Source organism: Taudactylus pleione, unplaced genomic scaffold, assembly GCF_031769625.1.
Source record: "Taudactylus pleione unplaced genomic scaffold, aTauple2 ptg000034l, whole genome shotgun sequence".
Taxonomy (NCBI): Eukaryota; Metazoa; Chordata; class Amphibia; order Anura; family Myobatrachidae; genus Taudactylus; species Taudactylus pleione.
In genome coordinates this window covers 1,444,157-1,464,755 of record NW_028284436.1, presented here as the reverse complement: position 1 = coordinate 1,464,755, position 20,599 = coordinate 1,444,157, and the positions used below count along the sequence as shown (strand labels likewise).

Here is a 20,599-nt window from a genome sequence, read left to right as displayed (position 1 = left end):
AATCTCTATTATCATGTAGGATTTAAGTATTGTTTTTGCTGCAGTGTGCTGGGGGGCAAATCTCTTTTTTTTCTGAGTCTGTTTCCTTTCCTGAGTGCCGCCATCGTGGATATATTATAATTTCTCTGCACCTTGTGTACAGCAGATTGGAAGGCACCGGATTTTAGTTATTTATTGCAGTGTTTGCACATGTTGAGGAGTGCCGCTTCTTTGAAGTTCCTATAATATATATATATATATATATTTTAGAGATGTGAACTTGTACAGATCCGAGTCGCGGTTCTAATCTCCTGAGGAGATTCTGATAAATCCAAGTCGCGAATCTGATCTACCAGCGATTTGGAATTCAGATTTTAAATCCAAATTTCAGGTTTATGATTGCATAAATTACATGATTTTAGTGTTTTTAAAAACTTTTTATCATTTAAAAAAACACAAAACATCTAGATCCAAAACAGGGGTCAGCGCACATCTCTGATAATATAATAATATATATATATATATACACACACATGTGTCCTTATACACCCATCCTTTGTGTGTTCCAGGTCGTCTGGCGTGGTTTTATGCCCTGCTCTAGGAAAAGATTTCCCTGCTTGAGTACTTTCTCCAAAATTTTGCGTTTTCATTTGCTAACAATGTACTAAGAAGCTAAGTAGAGTACTGAGTATTTAGGATTAGGATTTTTTGTCACAATGGAATTGATGTAACGTAGCAGATTAAACATTTTGATGCATGGCGGCAGTCACTCATGTAGGACTTTTGTCTTCTTCTTATTATTATTACTACTATTATTACTATTATTATTATTATTATTATTATTCATAAGGTGCTGCAACTACTAAAGTGCTGTACACACATGGATATTTTTGTAATTGTCACATAATTTTAACATTACACATCATGGAGAACAACATAGAGTCCTGCTTAAGAGTTCTTTAAAATGTAAATGAAGAAGGGACAGACTATAAAAGGTTGTTGAATCTGTAAGGTGGTGCTGTAAGTATTGTTAGCTGGGAAACCCGTACCCCTCCTTCCTGAAACACTTCAGCACCCGCTTAGAGATGCAGCTTGTGTTGGGCAGCGGCCAGCGTGACCCCTCTCTCCTCCCGTCCTCCTTAGCTCTGTGAGTTCTTAGATGTCTCTGCAGCTAACAGGATAACAGAGGTGCCCCGCTGGTGGTGTTTCCCTGAGGGCTTCCACATTCTTTTTAAAATAGAAACCAGATACAGTAACAGGCATATATCTGTTTTATCTGTGGGCGACCGCTGAGAGACTTGGATTGGATCATTTCCTGTGACCTATGGCCAGAACCATCAGAGGACACCGCGGTCACCATGAGTACCACATACCCAGGAGGCATTTACTAAAGGTCAGTTTTGTTGTCTAAACTGAAACCCCCATCGATCCCTGGCAGGTTTCCAAATGACAACACACCTTGTAGCAACCATGTGCAGTCAGGGGAGGCAGAGCTTCCCCTGTCATACTCCTGAGATTTGATATAAGACTATTAGAATAATACAAAGAAGATACTTATAACTTATAAACATCTTTTTTGTTTATTGCAATCATTGTTGTAGTTAACATTCTCCAGCTTTGGGGAGCTCCCTGGGTTTGCAGGGAGACTAGAGATGCAACAGCTAAGCCTCACTTCTGTATAGTCGCTGCTTGCAGAGCTGGGGGCGGGGCCACACCATGGACAGAAAGCTGCACAGAAAGAGAGCTAATAGAGGCATGCCTCTGAGTATGGGAAGCGTGCCTTGAGACTGATGGACATCTTGGATGTGTCATGTGACCAGGACGTGCACTGCAGTGTTTAGAGTTCAGAGCACAGTCAGCAGCAGCAAGATAAGACATAGTGATGCAGGTAGGAGAATCAATGGACACTGAAGCTTAGTGTAGTGAGGGGAGAGTTACAGTGAGTAGGGGGTGAGACAGGCTCCCAGCACTCAGACCCATCTCCATGTGTGCCTCTCCAGCCATTGACCTCACCGCACATCAATGACATGTAGTGTTCTATTTGGAGAGTGGTTTCTATTGTAACCACTGCAGATTAGAAGCTATCCTATTTATGTTAATTAAATGGTGCTTTTACAGAAACTACACTCACCTGACATCAGGCTACTTTCACTTTGTGAGTTTGTGCGGAGTGTAAAGCTGGGTACACACTATGCGATTGTGTACCCAGCCAACAGGACAATGCGATAAAGTGATACATGACGCCATCTGTACACACTGCACAATGCAGGGTACAATGGCACAATGTGTGGTTCCATGCTGCATGGCGATGTTCATCGCATCGATGAAGCAGTAAACGACCTGCGGGCACGCACACACGAGTGAGCATACATACTATGCGATCCGCAGCAGAATGATATTTCGTTAGAGGATCGTATAGTGTGTCCCCAGAACGTTGTAGTAAATTATAAGATGAAAGATATAAAATGATTGCTAATTGTGGGGAGTTTTTTTTTATACTGTAGTAATGTGAATTGTTCTTGTTCTATATTTGTCTGAGGTGTTTTTTCAATAGTTTTTTTTTTTTTTTAAAGCCCATTTTTTGGTGTGAGACTGTACTGTGATTAAGGGCCTGATTCAGAGCCACTCGTAAGCTGCAGCTCGTTCGCTCCGAGCGATGTTTGGCCAACTGCGCATGCGTACGGATCGTTATACGCATGCGCGAACCAGTCAGTGCGGCCGAAATTCATGTGCTCGCAAAATAGCGAATGCCTGCTACTTTGAGTGACAGAATGAGGCGTATGTGGGTGGTAACAGGGGAAGGTGCTTGAAAACGGGGAGTGGAGATCCGATCGCATGCATGCTTAAAGGTCAAAACGGGCGTTTTATGGGTGTGCATAATTAAAACAGCAGCGTCATTGACCACGTCACTGGTTTTTTTTTTAGGCAGAACTGCTCGCAAAATTGTGGTAGCAAAAACCAACCACAAGAATAGCGAGCAGCTCATACCCTGTTCGATGTACTCGATTAATCTAATAAATAGCGGACATGACGTAGGATGTGAGCGGCCAGGGGGCGTAGTTTCCCAAAAAACGACCGCAAGTTTTGTACGCTCGTTCAGACCTAGAGGCGTGAAAAGACCGCAAACAGCGAACGGTTCATTTGAATAGCCACCCCTATTTTCAGGACGAGCGAGCACTAATTGCGTCCGGCTCTGAATCAGGCCCTAAGTGTTTGTGTTTTTTATTTTTATTTGTTTGTGTATCTCTGTTAAAGACTAGTCATGTCTAGTGAGAGACATCATAATCCTCCATAGTCCATTTGGATGATATTCTTATCAATCAATTGTTGCCTGTCAAAGTCACTTCATTTACCTGCTGTTTCAGCAAACACGTCTGTCTGAGGCTAGCCATTTTTTTTCGGCAGCATAGCCGGTGGTTTTATAGTGATTTTCAAAACCATTGCTTGATAAACTCAGGGTTTCTATTCTATTCTTTCTCTGGCTTAAAACATCAATGGTGCGTTGATATTAAATTCTTTTCTATGCTATTCTAAAGTGCGCTTTTTGCGGTTTTAGCCTTGGTAAATCTGCGGATAGCCAAACTGCCGCCAAACCGCCAGGGTTTAGAACCTGCCACTTAGTAAATTTGGCCTGAAGTCTCTTTCTCAATATGCACAAGGCCTTAACTAAGGTGAAAAAGGAACAACAAAGATCTCATACTACTTTACCCCATACTTGCCTACCCTCCCGATTTGGTCGGGAGCCTCCCGAAAATCGTGTGCCGCTCCAGACCTCCCGGGAAGGCAGGCAATCCTCCCGGCTGCCGCCCACCCCTCTTAACCCCCCCGCACTTACCTTAGAAACTCCTCAGCAGGGGGGGGCCGTGACGCGATTCACGCCAAATTGCTTTATTTTGGCTCCGCCCCCTGCATTGTGTAGTGGGGGGCAGGGCCAAAATGACGCAATCGCATGGCTCCACCCCCCACCCCACCCACAAACACGCATCACCTGGCCGGCCCCTCCACCTCACGATGGCCACGCCCCCCCTGTAATTCCGATCTGGCTGCTCCCTCCTGGAAGGGGCAGCCAGAAAGTCGGCAAGCCTGCTTTACCCACCAAGACAAGAAGAGCACTATAGCTGCTACACCATTATCACCCCAGGCTTCCACATACTGTACATGGAAGCTGTGTCATATCTCTGGCCATAGAGCAGATATACCTAACATGCAAGAGTTAATCAAGGACCTCAAAAATGATTTTGCCTCCTCGGAAATACATAGGGCAGTGATAGATTTCAAAAACAGCCGCAGACATAGGAGGCCATAGTCACTAACTGCTCTTGCCAAAGGGCCGGTGCAAGTTTCGATGATGCAACCAATGGTGGCGTCTAAGGATGCACCAATCGGTATCGCTGAAAGTGAGCGTCTCAGGCCTTGCACATTAGACCGCACGGATTTACTCCAGGGAAGGAGTTTGTGTCGGCATGTACATAGTCGCAGATGGACGGCCACCAATAGACCCAATAGGCCACCAACAGACCCGATAGACGCTTCTGCATCCACCTCTGAATGAGGCCCACCTGTATTCAGTCTTGGCAAAACAATGTTGCACCGTAGTTGGAGGAAGGGGGGATGTGCAGAGATGTTTTTATAGTTGAGAAGGGCGTGTCCTATCTTAATACTAACTGTTAGTCTAGAAATACTTCTGCACAGTATTTGTTCGCTGCATGCAAATGCAGCCAGTATTTTTCTTGCATGGAAAAAATTTAATGCATTTACCCCCCTCGCATTACAACATGGTTTGTTCCAGGAGCAAATAGGTTCTGGGGGGAGATTCTATTCAGTGGGCCGTTTAGTCCGACTAGAAGCTGTTAAGCGCTTCTCGTGACTTAACCTGGGTGTTTAGTCGTGACAACTGGTATTCTCTGACTAAATTGCCGGCCACGAGGCTGTTAGCGCTGCGCTAAGCTGGAAAATAGCCTCGCGGCCGACACTTTAGTCAGATTTCTCCTCGCACCCTCAGGAGGGTACAAGAAGAAATCATTTAGTCGCCCTAAAAGCTCATCAACAGTGCGCTGAATTGAATCGACCACCTATTTGGCTGATTTTCTTTATTTGCTTCTAACTCTGAATCAGGAACATAGTATGTAATGTAAAAATAACACAGTGGGAATGTGTGTAATGTAATGCGCTCACCCCTGTTAGAGGTGATTCAGGTGGGAGATAGTATATTTAAGATGACGCTTGTGTCAGAACTCCCTGGTAGAGTCTCATCTAAAACAGTCATAGGGCCAAATGTAATAGGGTCCAAGATTTTGCTGCAGGACAAACTCGGACCCTCCAGCGCATTTAAAAGCCCAAGTTTGTCCCTCAACTCGCCAAATGTAATAGCCTGCGAACTTGTGAGTTCGAGGCTATTACACTATGCGAATCTGTGTGAGTATTTGGAACTAGCATTAAAAGGTCCAAGTTATACAGAAGCCTTCACAGATCAGTGAGATCCGTGAAGGCTTCAGTGTGTATTAAAAAATAGTAACAGTAAAAATAAATTACAAGCATAACCAGCCCCGGGCTCTGTTGAGCCTGTCCTGGTTCTTAAATTCAGGGAGAAATATTAGTAGGGGTCCCGTATATTTTAAGAACCAGCACCAGGGGTCTGTAGAACCTGTCCTGTCCTTAAAATGCAGGGGAAAAACTGCGTAGGGTTCCCCTTTATTTTATGAACCAGCACAAGGCTCTGCTGACCCAGTCCTGGTTGTGGAAATACAGTGGACAAAATGAGTAGGGCTCCCCTGTATTTTCTAGAACCAGCACCAGACTCTTTCTTGCGGGGATGTAATGTCACAGCCGGGGAACCCTTTCACCGGGTCCTCCGGCCAAAACATTACACCTGACCACTAGTCAGCCAAGGCCAAGGATCCCTGGGGAGGTTTGGACCGCCCAATAAAGGGGTGCCCTTGTCTAGGGCACCACCCCTGGCCGGTGGGTGCCTGGTTGATTGTGTTAAAGTGTATGTAAAAAATAGATTATAACATTGTCTTTTGCTGGAGAACTACAGGTCCTAGCAGGCCCCCTCTACATGCTGGTACTTGGAGAACCATAAGTACCAGTATGCTGGGCATTAAGGACCTGCTGGTACCTGAAGTTAATCTGCAAAAGAAATGTTAAAATAACCACTACACACACACACTGTGACAGTACATTTTTATTAAAGTATACATGCACACTCATACTCACATTCATGCATACTCACCTAGAATCCCTGTAGCCATTCACGTCCCCTTCTCCAGTAGAATCCAAGGCACCTCTAAAAAAGAAATCCATACTACCGCTTGTTCCTATCCTCTTCTGTCCCTGTAGGAATCCACTGTCTTTGGAAAAGAAATAAACGCTTTTACCGGACCCACTGGCAGTACCTCGCGAATGACGGGCTCAGCCGTTGCATTTCCTATATAAATGAGCATTAATTGGCTGAGAGAGGCGAGCCTCCGCCTCTCTCAGCCAATGGGCGGTTCCCACCTTTGACTTCAATGGTGGGAACCGCTAGGTATCCTTTAGTAACGTAGCGGTTCTTAACACAGTCAACCCCGCACCCACCGGTCAGGGGTGCCGGGGATAGCCCCAGGTTAACAGCCCAGGCCTGGAGTGCCCTGGAGAGGGGGACCCCTTTATTGGGGGCTCCCCACCTCCTCAGAGAGCCCAGGCCTGGGCTGACTAGTGGTCAGGTGTAATGCTTTGGCTGTGGCATTACACTCCCTGTAGAAAGAGTCCATTGCTGGCTATGGAAAATACAGGGGACCCCTACTCATTTTGTCCCCTGTATTTTCACAACCAGGACCGGCTCTACAGAACCCAGTGCTGGTTCTTAAAATACAGGGGACCCCTACGCATTTTTCCCCTGTATTTTAAGAACCAGAACTGGCTCTACAGAGCCCGGGGCTGGTTATGCTTGTGGGGGGCGGGCGGGATTTTGCATGTAATATTTAATTTTTAAAACATTTTTTACTGTTCCCTTTTTTTACACACACAGAAAGATGCACGGATCTCATGGATCTGTGCATCTTTCTGTGTTACTCGGACCTGCTCAGGCTAGAATTGCTACCCTTATGTGGGTCTATTTTTTTGAGATTTCAGACAGTAATAGTGTGTGGGTGAGACACTTGACTCTGTTACATTCCCTGAGTTGTATGCTCACAATCAGGGTTGGACTGGCCCATAGGGGTACAGGGGAATCCCCCGGTGGGCCTCACTTCCTGTGGGCCCTACCCCCTGCTCTAGGGATCAGGTTCCAGACTGTGCACTTGAAATTTACATTATACATATGTTACATTATACTGCACAGGACTATTTTCAACAATGCATTGCTGTTATTAATCTGGTACATTATCATGCATTCACTAGTAGTATTTTTACTTAATGTATTTTTAAAGGGACCCAGATCATGCACTCTCTAATGGTTAGCCAAGCCTTTGTTGAGACTGGCCACACCCTCTCTGGAGGCTGGCCACACCACTAAGTATGGGCCCCTATAACTGCATTCCCCCGGTGGGCCCTTCATGCCCCAGTCCGACACTGCTCACAATGGAAAAACATCTGGATGCGTGTTTTGCCATTGTGAGTTGCGGGGTGTGAGAAACATGCGAGTTTGCATGTTCTCACACCCTATTACATAGGGTGAGTTCTGAAAATGTGCGGGTATAGCTCTATACTCGCACTTTTTCAAAATTCACACCCTGTTACATGTGGCTCGTAGTGTACACTGCATGTGAATTTAAGTATAAAACTCACCTTAAAAAGGTACATTTTGTGCTCTTCCTTGTGACATGTGACGCCCTTCCGGTGATTTATGCAGGACATATAAATACAATGAGAAAGATCATATGCACACTGAAAGGAACTGAGAAACTAATTCAGGAGTTTCACTAGTAAAGTTTGTACACAATCCGAACCGCCTGTTACTGTACGCTGGGCAGAACTTTGTCCCATGGAGCCTGTTCTGAGCCTTCCACTGGATGGATCTGGATGAAAACTCCACAGAGTGGTAACATTGGATCCCAGAAGACATAGGGGGTTTGATGTCCCGGTCGGACCTCCCGTTGGTGTATGCTGGGCAGAACTATGACTCTGGGAGCCTGCTCTGGGCCTTCCACTGAATGGATTTGGATGAAACTTCACAGAGTGGTGGCAATTGGTCTGGGATGCCTAATGGATGGTTGGGGTCACGTTTATACCTCGCGGTGGAGTGCACTGGGCAGAACTTTGACGTACGGAGCCTGTTCTGGGCCTTCCACTGGATGGATTTGGATGACATCACATAATTAAACGTAATAACTTGAAGATTTAAACCTGAGCAACACAGCTAGTTTACTATATTTTGATATACATGAGGGCACATCCAATTAGGTGTGGGGTTTTCTCGCACAAGTAAAAGCCAAGGTTTCCGCGCCAGGAGCTATTCAATTAATCTGCATTTTCCTGCACAACAAACCCTTGTACAATACGCATTAACCCATATATTCTGCTTAAAATGCGGAATCTATGGGTTTCCCAGCGTGTTAAATCCAAGAGGATGCATTTTAGCGTGGACTTTTCCTTGCAGCTCCTGAGACTGAAAGGAAAAGTGCACCCTCTGGGCTTAACAGGCGGGGGATATAGCACCTGATTAAGTATATCACAGCTGACATTTAGCCCGTGGCTAATTGGATATGCTCCATGGTGATATTTCTACATAATAGATAGTTTAATATGTACAGCACTGACTATGCAAGACTGTTTATTTTTTTATCTCAACAATAAAACAACAAATAAATAAATAATAATTAAAAAATTATATATTGCGGTGAGAGGGGTTGTCTCTTACCTGAATTGCCCACATTCTGGTGGAATCAGCCCTCTCCAAGGGAGGCTGGACTGAAACCTGCGCGTTCTGCATTAGCAGTGGAGGTTTGGAATTACAGGTTTTCACATTTACACAGACCCAGCTGGAATAATCACTGGAGCACAGGAAGGGTTTAAAACTCCCACACACCTGATGCTCATTGCTCCTGATGCTGGATCAGCTAGCCAGGCGATAGGCTGGGGGTGGTGGTTAGCATTAGGGTGCCAGGACCTGGAGGGTCCACAGACATTAGTACAAGGAGTGCTGAGACATTTACTTCTATGTTGTTTGCTTATTTTCTGTTATGTGCCTGTGTGTATCCAGGCCTAACCTCACGTATACTATGGTGCAGTGTCTGCTACCATTAAAAATACACCGCTTTACCAAGTACCTGCCTGTCTGGAGTCCTCATTTCAATACCCCGTGTTACAATATATATATATTATATATATATATATATATATATACATACATACACACAGTGTCAGGTGGCTTAAGCCATTGTAGAAATCACTTACCTGTGGCTGACAATACACACAATTTCCTTTACATGTCAAACACTACTGTAACCAGGAACTAAATAGGTCTATTCACTCCTTATCATGAATGTTTTATTACAGCAGAGTACTTGGTGACAGGCGAGTTTCCGACTGATCCCACCTGCGGAACAGTAAATATTTGCATTTCCAGCAGTTTCTGTGCTGCAGTATATCTATGAATCTCGCTGCTTATCTCCTGGTGCATATATACATTGGAGCAGGAATATATGTATTACTCCTGGGAATCTTGTTTGGTGTAAACATGTGTCAGCTACTGTACAAGGTAATGGGCAGTGACAGCCTGCTCACATGCCTGTTTGCTTTGTCGAAATCTACTAGAAGTACAACTGTGTTTATTCTGTCGTGATTATAACTAATCAATGTGAGGTTTTGATCAGAGAAACAATAGGAAGGAACACATGTCATTATTGAGGCATGGACTTAAAGCCAATTATATGCCCTGATGTAGCTCTTCACCAGGGGTGTCACCAGCAATTCTCCTGCCTGATATGGCAGCTTAAGCGTCACCTCTGTCATCAAATATTACAAACGACCATAGACATTTCCGTTGTATGTATTTTAATAGGAGTTCCGGACTATAGATAGACAGTAATTAGATAGACAATGGTCGGCACAAAAATGGTTGACATTTTTTTTTATTTTTAGGTTTAGCGTTAGGCCAGGATTGCCTACCCTCCCGATTCGGGTGGGAACCTCCCGATAAACGGGTGCTGCTCCTGCACCCCAGAAAGGCAGGCAAGCCTGCCGCCGATCCCCCTCGGCCACCCCGCCAATAACTGTTAAACCCCCGCAGCGGGGGGGGGGGGCGGGGTTAGGTTTAGGCACTTGGAAGGGGGGATTAGGATTAGGCACTTGGGGGGAGGTTAGGGTTAGGCACCCCTAAGGGAGGGTTAGGGGGGTAGGTTAGTTAATACTTACCTAGGGACGATCGGGATTTCCAGCACTGTCGGGCTGCCGCTCCCGGGATCTGTTCCAGTGTCGGGCTGCCGCTGCCGGCGGTATTTCAAACCGATTCCAATTTTAGTGTGTCTGGCTTTTGTCCCTGTCGACCTTTTGTCCCTGTCTAACTATTGACTGTCTAACATCTGGTGTCTATCTGGACATTGTCTATCTAATTACTGTCTATTTCTTATACCACACCCCTTTAATAGACGAGTGGTGTCATTTTTAAGCATTGTACAATTTAGCATAATAAAATGTTATATTCTTTCATCTATTCCCTTCATTTTGTTGCTTCCCTAAAACCATGTAATACCCTAATTTGAGCTTTGTGTAGAGGCCCATGTGACGGATGTTATTGGTTGGTGTCGCTGTTTTGCAAGTAGCTTGGTACATGTGGTGGGTACGTCTGTCATATGAACAGTTTCAGGAGTTGTTTCTAATACCGGCAGCAATACAATGTTGTATTATGTCACTGATTGATCATAATAGGAGCTGTAAAACTAATTGCAGTCTTCGGTAAGAGACTCATCCACATTAAATACTGCAGCAACACACATTTTGTAAAGTGATGCACTGTATCCATATATAGGCAGCCCTGCAAAATGACTAGCACATTGCACTGAATGCTTATGACATACTTTACATACATCCAGGGCCGGTGCAAGGTTTCCGGGCGCCCTTGGCAACATTTCACCAACTGCCCATGCTCCCTTAAAATTCATAATATGACACGCATCAGTCTCCCCAGTTAAATAACATGCCACACAGCAGTGTCCCAAATTCATAATATACTATATAGAATATTACACACAGCAGTGTCCCAAATTCATAATATACTATATAGAATATTACACACAGCAGAGCGCCAAAATCATAATGTACCTCATAACCCTGCCGCAAATTCATAATATGCCACACAGCTGTGCCACAAATTCATTATATACCACTCAGCCATGAATTAAGCCAATACATTTTGTTTTGGTGGACTTAGCGCCGCCCTCCAATGGCTGGCGCCCTTAGGTTGCCTAATGGTAGCACCGGCCCTGCATATATCCTACTTTATTACCACATCCGTAACACTTGCCTGTTCATATATAAGATAGGTGTCTCCAGGGCTGCCATCAGAAATTGTGGGGCCCCGTACTGATAAAATTGTAGAGGTGGGTGGAGCTACAGTAGGGGTGGGGCATAAATTAGTGCGTATATCGGATCCACATAAAATACACTGAAATTGCCAGATCCACATAAAATACACTGAAAAATCCAGAACCACAAAAGGAGAAGTGGTTTGTGAAGGGCACGGGGGAAAGCTACAATCAGCTGGCGGCCCGGTGCAGATCCGCACTGCTTCCGCCCGGGCCCCTCTCTCTCCGGGCCTGGGACTCCTGTCCTCCCTGATAGCTGCCCTGGGTGTCTCGTTCTTTGAATGTATTTTATCTTGTTGTTGAGTGTGAGGACGATGTACAGTACTTTTGAAGATTAAAGGGCCACCTGTGTGGTACTTGAAGAGTACCGAGTGCTTAGGAGTCCTTGTTATTCTTAAGTGTATTAATTTTCTTAATTAAAGAAATGTGAGAGCAAGCACTGAGGTAGCTCATTCTACAGATGCGACAGAGAGTGCTCAGGTGGGCCTGTTCCGCTGATGTGAGAGCCAGTGCTCGGGTAGGCCTGTTCTACTGAAGCGAGAGCCAGTGCTCAGGTGGGCCTGTTCTACTGATGCAAGAGCCAATGCTCAGGTGGGTCTTTTCTACTGATGCAAGAGCCAGTGCTCAAGTGGGTCTGTTCTACTGAAGCAAGAGCCAGTGCTCAGATGGGCCTGTTCTACTGAAGCAAGAGACAATACTCAGGTGGGTCTGTTCTGATGCGAGAGCCAATGCTCAGGTGGGCCAGTTCTACTGAAGTGAATGCCAGTGCTTGGGTGGGCCTGTTCTACTGAAGCGAGAGCCAGTGCTCGGGTGGGACTATTCTACTTATGTGAGAGCCAGTGCTCGGGTGGGCCTGTTCTACTGAAGCAAGAGCCAGTGCTCGGGTGGGTCTGCTCCACTTATGCAAGAGCCAATGCTCGGGTGGGTCTGTTCTACTGATGGAAGAGCCAGTGCTCAGGTGGGCCTGTACTACTGAAGCGAGAGCCAATGCTCGTGTGGGCCTGTTCTAATGATGCGAGAACCAGTGCTCAGGTGGGCCTGTTCTACTGATGCAAGAGCCAATGCTCAAGTAGGCCTATTCTATTGTTGAGTCATTGCTTGGGTGGGCCTACTCTGTTATGCTAGAACCAGTGCAGGGGGTGGGCTTGTTCTACTGATGGGAGAGCCAATGCTTATGTGGTCCCATTCTACAGATGTGGCAGCCAATGCTACTGTTGTGAAAGGCAATTCACAGGTGACTCGTCCTACTGATGTGAGAGCCAATGCTCAGGTGACCCGTCCTACTGATGTGAGAGCCAATGCTGAGGTGACCTGTCCTACTGATGTGAGAGCCAATGCTCAGGTGACCCGTCCTACTGATGTGAGAGCCAATGCTCAGGTGACCCGTCCTACTGATGTGAAAGCCAATGCTCAGGTGACCCGTCCTACTGATGTGAGAGCCAATGCTCAGGTGACCCGTCCTACTGATGTGAGAGCCAATGCTCAGGTGACCCGTCCTACTGATGTGAGAGCCAATGCTCAGGTGACCCGTCCTACTGGTGTGAGAGCCAATGCTCAGGTGACCTGTCCTACTGATGTGAGAGCCAATGCTCAGGTGACCTGTCCTACTGATGTGAGAGCCAATGCTGAGATGGCCTAGTTCTACTGATTTGAGAGCCAGTACTTAGGTTGCAGCTTTCTGGTGAGTGAGGTGTAATTAAGTGCTCTGGTAGCCGTGTTCTACGGATTTAGTCTGTCTCTACTTTGATGTGTGATTTAATATCAACAGAGCAGGCAGTGTTGTATCTGTTGTATCTATCTCTCATAGCAGCGAAAGCAGAGTGACTCACCCGGGCTTCTGGAGCCATTGCCTAGTAACACACTTATCTACTGCTAACGCTCCCCGGCTGTAACAAGAAGCAACCTCAGCTTTGTCATTGGTTTTATATATATAGATGTCCATTTAAAAATGATGGCTGCCATCTTCTATCATGTCACATTCACTGGATCCAGCCTGAAAGTCTTATACTGGGGCCAGGACATTTTATATTCGGGACCTAGAACCCAAATGCTTTGTTCTTCCATTCATTATACTTTTAAGGTAAATGAATAAGGTGTTACTAAGTATCTAAAAGTAATCTGTAGTAGTGTCTAAAACAACAAAAACAACTTACAGGCTTTTGCCTATTACCCTGAAATAATGGCCTAGAAACCAAGATATTGTCCTCAATATGCTACGACCAGGGAGCCTAACGATTTGCTTTGTTAGAATAAAAATGTCACTAGAAAAAAAAAAGTGACTGAAAAAAAACGACACATTTTGAATATGTGAATATTGGTTCAGTTGAGGTGCAAAATACCTCTGGCCTTTAGTGGGTTAAGGAAAAATGTAATCTCCAAGTGTTCATTGTATCTCACTATACAAGAGATAATAATAGCACCTGGCGAAAGAAAATATGAGAGTTATACATTTTCGTGGCATACAATATCAGCTTCTACCTATCATTTTATAGAATGTATTTGATAAATGCAATCTCAAAGCTGATTGGTTGCCATGGGCACCTTCTTCCACTGGCTCACTTCCCCACTCTTTTCACTGCTTCATACATCTACCCTAAGATAGGCTGCTTACAATACAGCTGGGTACACACCATACGGCAGTACGACCCAGCGAGTGATGTAACGGTACATCGTGCGCGCTGTACACACTGCACGATCCGGTGTACGATAACGCAATGTGTCGCTTCATGTTGCATGTAACTACACTGAGTGGCCATTGAATCGTCCCATCTGCAGCACAGCAGATGAGACGATGCAATGAACGACGGCAGGGAATGATGGATCGGGCGTGCACAGTATACCATGTGTACGTTATATGGTTCCGATACATGTCGTATTGTCATATGGTGTGAACAGTAGCGGCTCCAGGCACGGGCAGTACGGTCCATCGCCCGGAGCGCCATAGTATCCGGCAGGCACAGGAAACGCCCACCCTCCCGGCAGTAGAGAGAATATGTAAGCTCAGGGGGAGGGAGTGGAGGAGGGAAGGGGCGGAAACACAGGACGGCGCTGGGCGCAGCAAAGCCTAGCACCGGCCCTGGGTGTGAACCCAGCTTAAATCTGTGTTTGCTCAACTGGAAACTGGAAAAAAGCTGCATATATGTCTGGGAAAGGTGTATTATGTGTAGGTGGTCAGGAGTAGGCAAAACAAGTGGATTACAAAGATGATGGACGCCAGCTTTAGCGAAGATCAGTCTGCTGGGAAGCAATCGGGAAGCCGACTGCCTAAATACCGGCAGCCGGCTTCCCGACTGTCTTATCCCAGCAAGGGTGAAATGCCGGGCGTCTAGATGTAGACGCCCGCATTTCCCCGATGCCGGGAGACCGGCGCCCGGCATCACGATCGTAGCGGACAGCTGCGGGGGGGGAGGGTTAGGTTTAGGGCTCCTGGGGGGTACTTAGGGTTAGGCTAGGGGGAGGGAGGGTTAGGGTTAGGCACCCCCGGGGGGGACTTAGGGTTAGGCACCCCCCGGGGGACTTAGGTTTAGGCAGCGGGGAAGGGGGTGGTTAGGGTTAGGCACTTAGAGGGGGGATTAGGGTTAGGCACTTGGAGGGGAAGTTAGGGTTAGGCACCCCTAAGGAGGGTTAGGGTTAGGGGGGTTAGGTTAGGGTAGTGGATACTTACCTATCCACGTTCGGGATTTCCAGCGCTGTCGGGCTTCCGCTGTGTCGCACTCTGCTTCTGTCGGGCTGCCGCTGACGGGAATCGGCCGACGGTATTTCATACCAATTCCAGTCTGCTGGTTCAGTTTCCCATTGTGGTCAAGCAGTAGATTATTATTTTCAGTTAAAGTTGCAAAGTTTTTTTTATTTACACCAGTTCAGTTTTCATTTTTGTGCATTATAAGAGAGCATCATATAGCCTTTATTAATGATTGCACTGAGGAAAAAATTTGGCATTCAGCAGCTTTCATTAGCCAAAAAATGGATAAAGGTCCTGATTCAGCACGGATCGCAATTGCAACTGCGTACGCAGAACGGCGGATTGTTGCACACTGCGCATGCGTATGCAACACACTGCGATTACGGACGCACATAGGAATCCATCGCAGAGTGAGTGACAGGCCGCGAGCGTTTGGGGGTGGTGACGAGGGAGTGGTTGCAGAATCACAGGCGCGTCTGTCCGTGTGAACACAGTTGCATGGGCGTGCATAAATTAGCCACTGCGATGACATACGCAGCTTGAGTACTCACCGCGTGTGACGAGACTTGCAGTTTCTGAGACAGGTCAGAGCTGCTGTAATTGTGCGTGAGGGGCCGATGTTACCATTGTATACGCAGGACTGCGAGGTATTACGGATGTGAGAGAGCAGCAGTGGGCATCTCTATGCTGGCTGAGCGTTGGCAACAGTATATTTTCGCTGCAGCGATCGCAATTGCAATCCGTGCTGAATCAGGCTCTAAGGGCCTGATTCAGAGGCCCACGCTATTTGCGTGCGCTCGCTCTGAATCAGGGCGTCCCTATTTTTTTGTAAATTCCGGCCTCCAGGCCGCTCGCACAGCTGTGCGTGACCACCCACACAGCTTGTGTGAGCGGCCTGGCGATGGTCGCAATTATCGGTACCATCTGCATTGCAAGGAGACCCTTGTGGTAGGGTCTCAGCACTCGCAATGCCGTGTGGGACTTCCGGCTCTAGTAGGACCGCCCACAAACGGCAGGCGTTCCTTTGGGAACGCCTCCGTTTGTTCAGCCACCCCCCCTACCCGCCTACAAAACGGGGCGAGCTGTCGTTCAACATCGACAGCTGCCCCGTTTTGCTGCAAGCCCCGGAGCGAGCGAAGGTCTCACTCGCTCTGGGGCTCGCGCATGCGCCACCATCGGCTCACTTGCGAGCGCTGTGCGCTCGCTAGTGAGTCTGAATCAGGCCCTAAATCCACTATGCTGGAGTAACTTTGCTATTCATGGAAGTTGGTGTGTTGTTTGGCAGCGTGACGCTCCATCCGGTCTTGCTCATGTTTGGAGCTGTGCTTTGTGCAAGTCACGCACTGAATTTCTATTGGGTGTGCCAAGCAAGCCTTGTGGATGCCGTGAGCAGATCTGACGTCACAAGTCATACAGCCTGAAAATATATGAGGGTCTGATTACACGCACAAGTGTACATGAACGTATGTTAGCTGATTACATATGAGTCTGTCCCCTGCTGAATAGAAGTAATTAGCACATCTCCGAGGAATTGATTGGGCATTGTTCTGTGCGGCAATGAACGCTTGCAGTTTACTTGCAAACATTGTGAACACAGTTTAATTCCAAATATCATCATACGTGGGTTCTTATTATTTAAAAGTCTCTAAATTGTCAACAGGTGCTGTCACTACACTGCGTACGTACTTATGCAGGGCTGTAACACTAATTGCAGTCTTGCGTAAGACAGATTCATTTCCATATTAAATGCTGCAGCAACAAACGTTTTGTATTATGTGTAGTGACGCACTGTACCCGTACATAGAGACTAATCTGCCAAAATACTGACACTTTTCACTGACGTACTGTACATACAGCTGAGATCTAGCAACTCCTTCCAGATATATTAATAGGCTTTGTTTTTGCTATGTAATATTAGAGTAAATTGGACTAGATATATTCTGTGTTTTGTTTTTTTTTTGCTTAGTTTTTGTTTATTCCTTTTAGAGTCTGTAATCAATAATTTTATTTTCAGCTAACAAAAAAAAAAGAATTAATTCTGGCTTGTGGAGATAAAGATATAATATATCCTTTTCCAGCTTATGCTGGCCATACACGCTACAATTAACGGGGTGATCTGCCCGATATCCCCGAATCGTCCCGATAATTGTAGCGTGTGTGCATACTGAACGACCATCATCTGCTTCTCCCCGCGGCCTCTGCTGCATGTGTACGGGCGGTCAGGCGGGTTTAGGGACTCCCAGGGGGATTTAGGGTTAGGCATCCCCCGAGAGGGTTAGGATTATACTAGGGGAAGGGAGGGTTAGGCACCTCCCCCCAGGAGGGTTAGGTTTAGGGTACGGAGAGGGGGGTTAGGTTTAGGCATCCCTGTGGGTAGATTAGGGTTAGGCACCACGGTTAGGGGGGGGAGAGGGGATGGTTAGGATACTTACCAGGCGGCGGCGCGAACTTCATGTGCCGGACTTCCGGCGTCCGTATTTCATCCGCTGGGCTTAGGTCTGGCGGTATGTCATACCGATTCCGTAGGAATTGTATAATCCGGATCTTTTAAGAGGTTTAGAACTGGTGGGAGAGAAGGAAGGCCGGTCTGTAGTTGTTGGGCAGGAGCAGACGATTCTGGGTGAAAGCATCGTCATAAAGCATAAAGAGGTTTAGAGTAAATACAAGGGTATAAGAATGGGACACAAACAGGCGCTAGACAGTTATTGAGTATATTAGGAGTAGAATGACGCATGTTTCAGGCTACACGTTTTATTTGGGACCATTGGTGGAGAACAAATACTTAATTGAAAAATTTTAAAAATGAAGAGTTGAGTTAATAAATATACATTTGAAAGTGACATTAAATGGAACTTGGCAGCTAAATGTCATGAATCCTTCATACTTGACCCAGTGAACCGGCAGGATTGACATGTATCTCATGGAAATGACAACGAGACTGCAGGCTCCGTGACATAGTTACAATTTCAGTGCGAGAGGTTGAATATTTTGCCATGGGCCTGTGGAGACAGGTGAAGGACATGTTAGGAGCGCTGCCAGCCTGGCTGTCAGTCAGGGACATTCAGCTGACACAGTACATGTAGCTCGCTTTAATATGTATTATTCTGATAACGGTGTAAGTAGGTGACTCTTGTTGTATTTGGCTTTTTAACAGTTTGTAACAATGATCAGAAAGTTCCTTAGAGCACTGCTGTGTATAGGATTACTGCGCACTGACTGCTGTTATTACAAGTGTATGTACAGTACATTCAATCAGAATAGAGATATTGCTAAATCCTCCTTTATTAGTCACTTCGAATTAAATCGGTTGGAGGAAACCAATGCAGATGGATAAAACATATATTCATATATCAACTCCCTTCTCTCACTAAAAGTAGGGCCTTGGCTGAAGAACTTATTTTTAATCATATTAATACTATAATTTACAAATGATGGTTTCTTTAATACATGTATTTAATCTAAAAAAAAATAATTTCTCTCTTGTATAGTTCTTAACCTACGTATCCACTACGCGATTAAACAGGGCGATTGAACGATAACGACATCGGTATCGTTCAGTCGCTTGTTAATCATTTGCAAATCGGGTAGTTTAATGTCAAAAACGACCAGCGATGCGTGCGCCTGTTTTTGACATCTATCAACACCTGAACATGCTAGTCAACCTGACGATCACGTCAGGTTAAGCATGTTAGGAGATGATTGCTGTACCTATACTGAATGACTGATCGTCCAGTGTAGGCTCATCACAGACTGACAAACGACTGCACGATTACAATGTCGTCATCGTGCACTCGTTTCACAGTCATCGAATGGATACGCACCTTAAACGGTATTGCTAGAGGTGATTCATTCCTTTCCAAGGTACCACAGACTTTCCTGTTCACACTTAAGGTGCACACATGCACACAGGGCCTGATTCAGTAAGGAACGCAGCTGCGAATTTGCACGCACCCGGCCGATGTTTGCTTTCTGCATATGCATCACAGCGTGCGTGCGCGAACACTCCACTGCGATCGGGAAGCACGCAGTCTCAGCTCACATTGATTGACAGAAAGTGACCATTTGGGGGTGGTGACGGGGGGGCGGTCAGTGAAACGCAGGCGTGCCTGTGCGTTTGAACGCTGTTACAGAGGAGTGCATAATTAAGCCTTTGCGTCAGAAGACGCAGCTTGAGTACCAGATGCTCACAGGAAGTGTCCCAAATCCTGAGTGAGGTCAGGTCAACCACTATTATGCTAATGGGTTCGATGGTTGTTGATGTTACCGATGTTTACACAGTAAAGCGTGGCATTGTGGATGTGAGAGAAGGTAAGGGGCGGCTTTATGTAGTGCTGGGCGTCTGCATGTTGTGCTGCGGCAGCAGCAGCATTGCGATTGCATTCATTAGCATCGCAGCTGCCGGGTGCGTGCGCATGCAGACCTGCGTTCCGTGCTGAATCCGGCCCACAGTTATTTATAAAGATGTGCGCTGACCCCCGTGTTTTGGTTTTGGATCTGAGTTCATCTTCGTGTTTTGGTTTTGGATCTGGGATTGTTTTTTTAAATTGATAAAAACTTTTTTAAAACAGCGAAAATCATGTAATTTTTACAATGGAAAAACTGAAATTCGTATTTGAAATCCGAATTCCGATCCGGGGGAAGAGCAGAACCGCGATCAGATCTGTCGGAATTGATGAGATTCAGGTGGATTCGGATTTCTGGGGAACCAAACTTAACACATTCCTAGTTTATATATGTGATGCGTCATTTGGTTCATTAACACACAAAAGATGTCATATTACGAAAAAGAAAAAGCTGAAAGGACAATGGCAGAAAGGGACTGAGGGGAGATGAAAGATATAAGGCGCCTCGGTCCAGATCCTTCATGAATATGTGGATATGATATGAATATGTGTGGAGTGGTGAAACTATTTCCTTTCTTTAATGCTTGTCTGGCGTTAACACATCATTGCTTTTGTGATGACCGGGGAAGCACTGAATAAATGTTAGATTTCTCAGCTGCACTGAATATTTACGAAGATTATGCTAAACCAGAGCAATAATTTTACATATTAAAAATGACCATTGTGACCTAAATTTATTATTATTTATTTTTTTAAATGTTAGGCTTTGGAAAACAACTTTTTGAGTGTAGCGTTCATTCAAATCACAGGGATATCGGGATTTTTTCAGAATACCAAGGAGATGACTTTAATATACTGCCTTGTTCATGCAATTTTATTAGTCATTGAGTTTTTTTTTCCTAACCCCCTTTCTGTGCTTTTCAACCATGTATCTATATCATCACATGTATTTGTGTTTTTCATTATTATATAGTACCGCAAAGCTGCTTTCTGTTGTAACTATGCCCAAATGTGAGTACAGCAGTGCTGTGCTGTATCCCAAAGCAAATAATACAAATCTGCCTGATTATATAAATACATGGCTGAAAAGC

At 45.7% G+C, this 20,599-nt stretch overlaps 1 protein-coding gene across 4 annotated transcripts in view; it reads left to right on the top strand.

Annotated features, from left to right (window-relative positions):
- Nucleotides 1-20,599, top strand: part of ENTPD1 (ectonucleoside triphosphate diphosphohydrolase 1) — a 125,070-nt gene that overhangs the window by 49,872 nt on the left and 54,599 nt on the right. Inside the window, exon 1 of one of the 4 annotated variants that reach the window (XM_088452161.1) lies at nt 1,281-1,372. The exons of 2 other annotated variants lie outside the window; for them this stretch is intronic. In XM_088452161.1, coding sequence (XP_088308287.1) covers nt 1,304-1,372 — 69 coding nt within the window. In that variant the 5' untranslated portion in view covers nt 1,281-1,303. Of the gene's footprint in view, nt 1-1,280; nt 1,373-20,599 lie in introns of those variants that run through there. One more of the 4 variants, XM_088452162.1, reaches the window with a different exon arrangement.